General features: G+C 53.3%; 2 protein-coding genes across 2 annotated transcripts; both read right to left on the bottom strand.

Annotated features, from left to right (window-relative positions):
* Positions 1-864: 864 nt before the first annotated feature.
* On the bottom strand, positions 865-1,269 carry LOC140182407 (uncharacterized). The gene has a single exon (XM_072228603.1). The coding sequence runs from the start codon at positions 1,267-1,269 to the stop codon at positions 865-867; it is 405 nt and encodes a 134-aa protein (XP_072084704.1).
* A 1,803-nt stretch (positions 1,270-3,072) lies between these two features.
* Positions 3,073-4,329, bottom strand: LOC112779063 (uncharacterized). Its single transcript, XM_025823323.1, has one exon. It carries the CDS (start codon positions 4,327-4,329, stop codon positions 3,073-3,075), a length of 1,257 nt encoding a protein of 418 aa, XP_025679108.1.
* Positions 4,330-5,392: the final 1,063 nt, after the last annotated feature.

The following is a 5,392-nucleotide window of genomic DNA, read 5'->3' as shown; positions in this document are numbered from 1 at the left end:
TTTCCCCTCGAGTCGTTTTTTCAACCCCTTTAGGATAACTTTGTTGGCTGCTTCAACTTGGCTGTTGGTTTGAGGGTGTTCGACTGAGGAGAACTTTTGCTTGATCCCTAGTCCTTCCAAGAATCCTTTGAACTTTTTGTCGGTGAACTGGGTCCCGTTGTCCGATATGATGGTTTCCGGTATCCCGAACCTTGTGACCACTTGTTTCCACATGAACTTTTGGCAGTTCGTTGCGGATATGCTGGCTAGTGGTTCTTCTTCTACCCACTTGGTGAAGTAATCTATGGCTACTATTAAGTACTTCACCTGCCCAGGTCCTGGGGGAAATGGGCCCAGGAGGTCGACTCCCCACTGGGCGAAAGGTCGGGGGGCCAACATTAGGTTGAGTTCCTCGGGAGGTGCTTTGTGGAAGTTGGCATTCTCCTGGCATTTTTTACATTTCTTTACGAATTCCTGAGCATCTGTCATCATGGTGGGCCAGTAGTATCCCGCCCTGATGATTTTCCTTGCTAGAGATCTTCCCCCGATGTGGTGACCACAACACCCCTCGTGTACCTCCCTCAGGACGTAGTCTGTCTGGTCGGGGCGCAGGCACTTTAATAGTGGTTGGTAGAGCCCTCGCTTGTACAGCTGTCCCTGTATGATCGTGTACTTGGGGGCTTCTCTCTTGATAAATTCCGCCTCTTTTTGGTTGGGAGGTGCTTCTGCATGCTCTAGATATCGGGAGATCGGGTCTAACCATGAGGGCAGGTTTGGTGCTTGGGTTGCGCACATGATGATCGCAGGTTCTGTTGCCAGCCCTTGGATCAGAGATCTGTTCCTCGTGCCGGGTTTAGTGCTTGCGAGCTTGGAGAGGAGGTCGGCTCAGGCGTTCCTTTCTCTGGGAACATGCTGGATTGTTACTTCCTCGAAGCCTTTGCATAGTTCTTTTACTTTTTCCAAGTATTTCTGTAGCAGTGCGTCCCTGGCCTGGTAGCTGCCGTTTACTTGGGAAGTGACGACTTGGGAGTCGCTATTGACTTCCAACCTTGATGCTCTGACTTCTTTGGCTAGCATCAGTCCTCCTATCAAGGCTTCATACTCGGCTTGGTTGTTGGAGACTGGAAATTCAAATTTGATAGATTGCTCGAAGGCTATGCCAGCCGAGTTTTCGAGGATTATTCCAACTCCTCCGAACGTTTGATTGGATGCTCTGTCAACATGGAGCTTCCACCGTGTGTTCGGTATGTCGGGTGCTTCCCCTGTGACCTCTACGAGGAAGTCGGCCATGGCTTGGGCTTTGATTGCTTACCTTGGTTCATACTGCAAGTCGTATTGGGATAGCTCCACTGCCCATGCCATCATCCTTCCCGCCAGGTCGGGTTTCTGGAGGACTTGTCGGATGGCTTGGTCGGTCCTTAGGATGATTGTGTGCCCTTGGAAATATTGTTTCAGCCTTCTTGATGAAATTAGTAGGGCATAGGCTAGCTTCTCCAGCTTTGTGTACCTTGTCTCTGCCCCTTGAAGCATTTTGCTGATGAAGTATACTGGTCGTTGGGTCTTATCTTCCTCTCTGACTAGTACTGCGGCCATTGCTTGCGTGGTCACGGCCAAGTAGAGGTATAGGGGCTCATCTTTCCCGAGTTTGCTGAGTATGGGAGGTTCCGAGAGTATCCTTTTAAAGTGCTTGAATGCCTCTTCGCACTCCTGGGTCCATTCAAAGGTGATTCCTTTCTTCATTAGGTTAAAGAACGGGGTGGCCCTTTCCGCAGATGCTCCGAGGAACCGAGGTAGGGCTGTGAGCTTCCCGGTCAGCCGTTGTACGTCTTTGATGCACCCAGGACTTGTCATTTTGAGAACGGCTTCGCACTTATCCGGGTTGGCTTCTACTCCTCTCTGGGTTATCATGTACCCTAGGAATTTTCCCGCTTCCATGGCGAATGCGCATTTGAGCGGATTGAGTCGCATTTTGTATCTCCTTAGCGCCTCAAAGACGGCCTGGAGGTCTTTTATCAGTTGGCCTGGTTCTGCCGTTTTTACGAATATATCGTCGACATATACCTCTACCGTCTTGCCGATGAGGTCGTGGAAGACTCTGCTCATCAATCTCTGGTAGGTGGCCTCTGCGTTCTTTAGTCCAAAGGGCATTACTTTGTAGCAGTAGGTGCCCCCTGGGGTTATAAACGCAGTTTTGTCCTCGTCAGGTCGGCGCATCGGGATTTGATTGTATCCGGAATAGGCATCCATGAAGCTGAGAAACCGATATCCCGCTGCCGAGTCTACGAGAGTGTCGATGTTGGGGAGGGGAAAAGAGTCCTTGGGACATGCTTTATTCAGGTCGGAGTAGTCTACGAACATCCTCCATTTCCCGCTGGCTTTCCTGACCAAGACAACATTGGACAGCCATGTCGAGTAATCGAGTTCCTTGATGAACCCTGCTTCTAGCAGCCCTGTTGTTTGCTTAGCGACTTCCTCAGCTCTTTCCTGCGACATCTTCCTTCTTCGCTAGGCTACCGGTTTGGCACCGGGTTTTATGGCTAGCCGGTGAGACATGACTTCGGGGTCCAACCCCGGCATATCTGATGGGGTCCATGCGAAGAGGTCACTGTTTGCCATTACGACTTCCATGAGGGGGCCTTTTAGTTCGTGGGGAAGATTCCTGTTAATGAAGGTGAATTGCTCTACCGACTTCCCTATCTGAAATTTCTCCATGTCTCCCTCTGGTTCAGGTCTTGGTTTGTCCTCTATTCGGGCGTCCAGGTTTGCTAGGAACACGCCAGCTACTTTTTTGGACTCCTTTCTTAAGGAGAGGCTGGCGTTGTCGCAAGCGACTGCCGTTTCTAGGTCTCCCCTTATGGAACCAACCATTCCCTTGTCCGTTATGAACTTCATTGTTAGGAACTTGGTGCATATTACAGCTGAGAACTCGTTAATGATTTTCCTCCCTAGGATGATGTTATAGGCAGTGGAGTCTCTAAGGACTACGAAATCTGCCATAACCGATCTCCTGGCATCGCCAGTTCCTAAGCTGATTGGGAGGGAGATCGTCCCGTCGGGCTTGATAAAATTGTCGCCGAGTCCCATGACTCCATGTTAGTGATTTTGGAGGTCGGATTCCTTGAATCCCATGGCGTCGAAGACGTTTCTGAATAGGATATTTGAGTCGGCTCCCGTGTCGACGAGGATGCGCTTGACCAGTCCCGTTCCGATCATTGCTGTGACTACCATGGGAGGGGGGTTCTCGGGAAGGTCATTGAACCATTTGTCTTCTGGGCCAAATGATATGGTGGGGAACTTCCTGCTGGCAGTGGGGCTCTCTGTTGAGATGGAGAGCACCCGGGAATCCTTCCTTGTTGCTGATTTGGACTGGGGGGGGGGGGGGCTATCTCGTCCGACCACGACGTTAACCACAAAGGCTGGGGGGTTGTTGGCGTCCCCTGGAGGTTCTTGTCTTGGCTTGACAGCCCGGTTCCGGTCTTCCTTCGAGCGCTCTCTTTCCCGTCTCCTCGGCTCCCTAATGAGCCGGGAGAACTCGTTTAGTTTCCCCTCCCTGATGGCTTGTTCCAAGGCATCTTTGAGGTCAAAGCAGTCCTGGGTCTTGTGACCAAACCCTTTGTGGTAATCGCAATAAAGGCTTTTGTTGCCTCCCGTTCTCTCCTTCAGGGGTCTTGGTCTGGATAGGATTCCTTTGTCTGCAATCTGCTGGTAGACCTCTACTATGGGCGCCGTGAGTGGCGTGTAGTTCGTGAATCTCCCTACCCGTGGTTGCTTGGTTAGTTTGTTTGGGGTGCTGTCTCTAGGAGCTTCCTTGTACCTTTCAGTCTGGTGCGCATGCCGAGGTGGCGAGTTGGGTGGCTGCCGTTTATTGGCCGCCACAACCTGGCTAACCTCTTCGTCATTGATATACTCCTTGGCTATGCTTTGGATTTCTTGCATGGTCCATACAGGTTTGGTTGTTAGGTGTTTCCTAAAGTCCTCATTCAATAGGCCATTCGTTAGGCATAGGCTAGCGACCGAGTCCGTGAGGCCGTCGATTTCCAGGCACTCGTCGTTAAACCTGTCCAGGAACTTCCTGGTCGGCTCGCCGGGTTTCTGGGTGACCCCTAACAGGTTGATCGGGTGTTTCGCCTTTGTTATGCGCGTCGTGAACCGTGCTAGAAACTTCTTGGAGATGTCTGCGAAGGTCGTGATGGATCCTTGTGGGAGGGTGTTGAACCACCGGATTGCCGGGTCGGCCAGTGTTACAGGAAACGCCCGGCATCTGGCTGCGTCGCCTACTCCTTCCAGATTCATTCTTGCTTCGAAAGCCGTGACATGTTCCTGGGGATCCTTGGTCCCATCATACCTCATGTCCGTTGGCTTGTCGAAGTTTCTCGGGAGCCAGACCTTGAGGATTGAGGGATGAAAAGGGGTTGCCCCTATGATGATGGGGTTTTCTCGATTACGGTCCTCCTCTTTCTGGGACCCCCAACGGCCTTCCGACTTGCTTCGGGTTGGTCTGGAGGTCGCTTGTGTGTGTGTCTCTTCGCGCCTTGTTAGGCTTCTTGCTTGGCTGTTGTGTACATGGGAGGGGGGTGGGTGCGGGCCTAGGACTGGCTAGCGCCGCCGTGCGAGTGGCCGGCGTTTCCCTGGGATTGGTCCCTTGTCGCCAACTCCCGCTCCAAGTTCCGAACCCTGTGTCTGAGTTCTTGCATGATCTTGGCGCTGTCGGCTCCTGTCCCACCAAAAGGACGGCGCCTCTCGGGGGTCTGGGTATACATTTGGTTGGGCTGAACGGACAGCCTCGGGTGCTCGGCGTTCCGGGCCGTCGAGCTTGCTCTGCTCAGACGGGCTCCGCCACCTTCGCGGAGCTCCTCCGAGGTGATGCGCCGCTCCATGTCTGCGTCGGGATCCCCACAGACGGCGCCAATGTTCGTTACCTGGGGTTCTCGGGTGATCGGGTTGTCGACAGAAGGTGATAAGGAGAGGAGGAGAGGTCCCGAGCGAGCGCGGAGCGAGTGCTGGTAACGTCAGAGGGCGAACGGATGAGGGGGTGGCCACCTACAAAGACACTCCGACGATCAAGTCAGAGTCCGTACTGAGGGTGGCAGGGTTAGGTAAGGATGTGACATACCTTCGGGGAAGAGCTGTCCTCTCCCCTTATATAGCGTGCTGGGTGGGCCTAGTGATGACCTGGCCCATTGGTGGAGAGTTTGAGCTGTCACTTTCCACGCGTGCGGGTCGTCCGTACTGGGGGGTCGGTACCTCGGGTGCCGTCCCTGGGGGTTTCGATCCGGCTGGTGGCGCAGCTGTGATGTGGTTGGATTCTGGGTCGGTTATGGCTAACCGATCCGAAAGGATCCGTTAGGATTTCTTGGACTTGGGTGGGGCAGTGCCCCGATCCGGCGGTTTTTTGGGCTGGACCGTCAGTCCG

The sequence above is a fragment of the Arachis hypogaea genome, chromosome 19 (genome assembly GCF_003086295.3).
Source record: "Arachis hypogaea cultivar Tifrunner chromosome 19, arahy.Tifrunner.gnm2.J5K5, whole genome shotgun sequence".
Classification (NCBI taxonomy): domain Eukaryota; kingdom Viridiplantae; phylum Streptophyta; class Magnoliopsida; order Fabales; family Fabaceae; genus Arachis; species Arachis hypogaea.
The sequence above is the reverse complement of the archived record's forward strand: the minus strand, read 5'-3'. Positions and strand labels throughout refer to the sequence as shown.

Excerpts from the sequence above, each read along its gene's own strand:
- LOC112779063 (XM_025823323.1), bottom strand. The coding sequence starts at position 4,329 with ATGAGGTATGATGGGACCAAGGATCCCCAGGAACATGTCACGGCTTTC.
- LOC140182407 (XM_072228603.1), bottom strand. The coding sequence starts at position 1,269 with ATGGCCGACTTCCTCGTAGAGGTCACAGGGGAAGCACCCGACATACCG.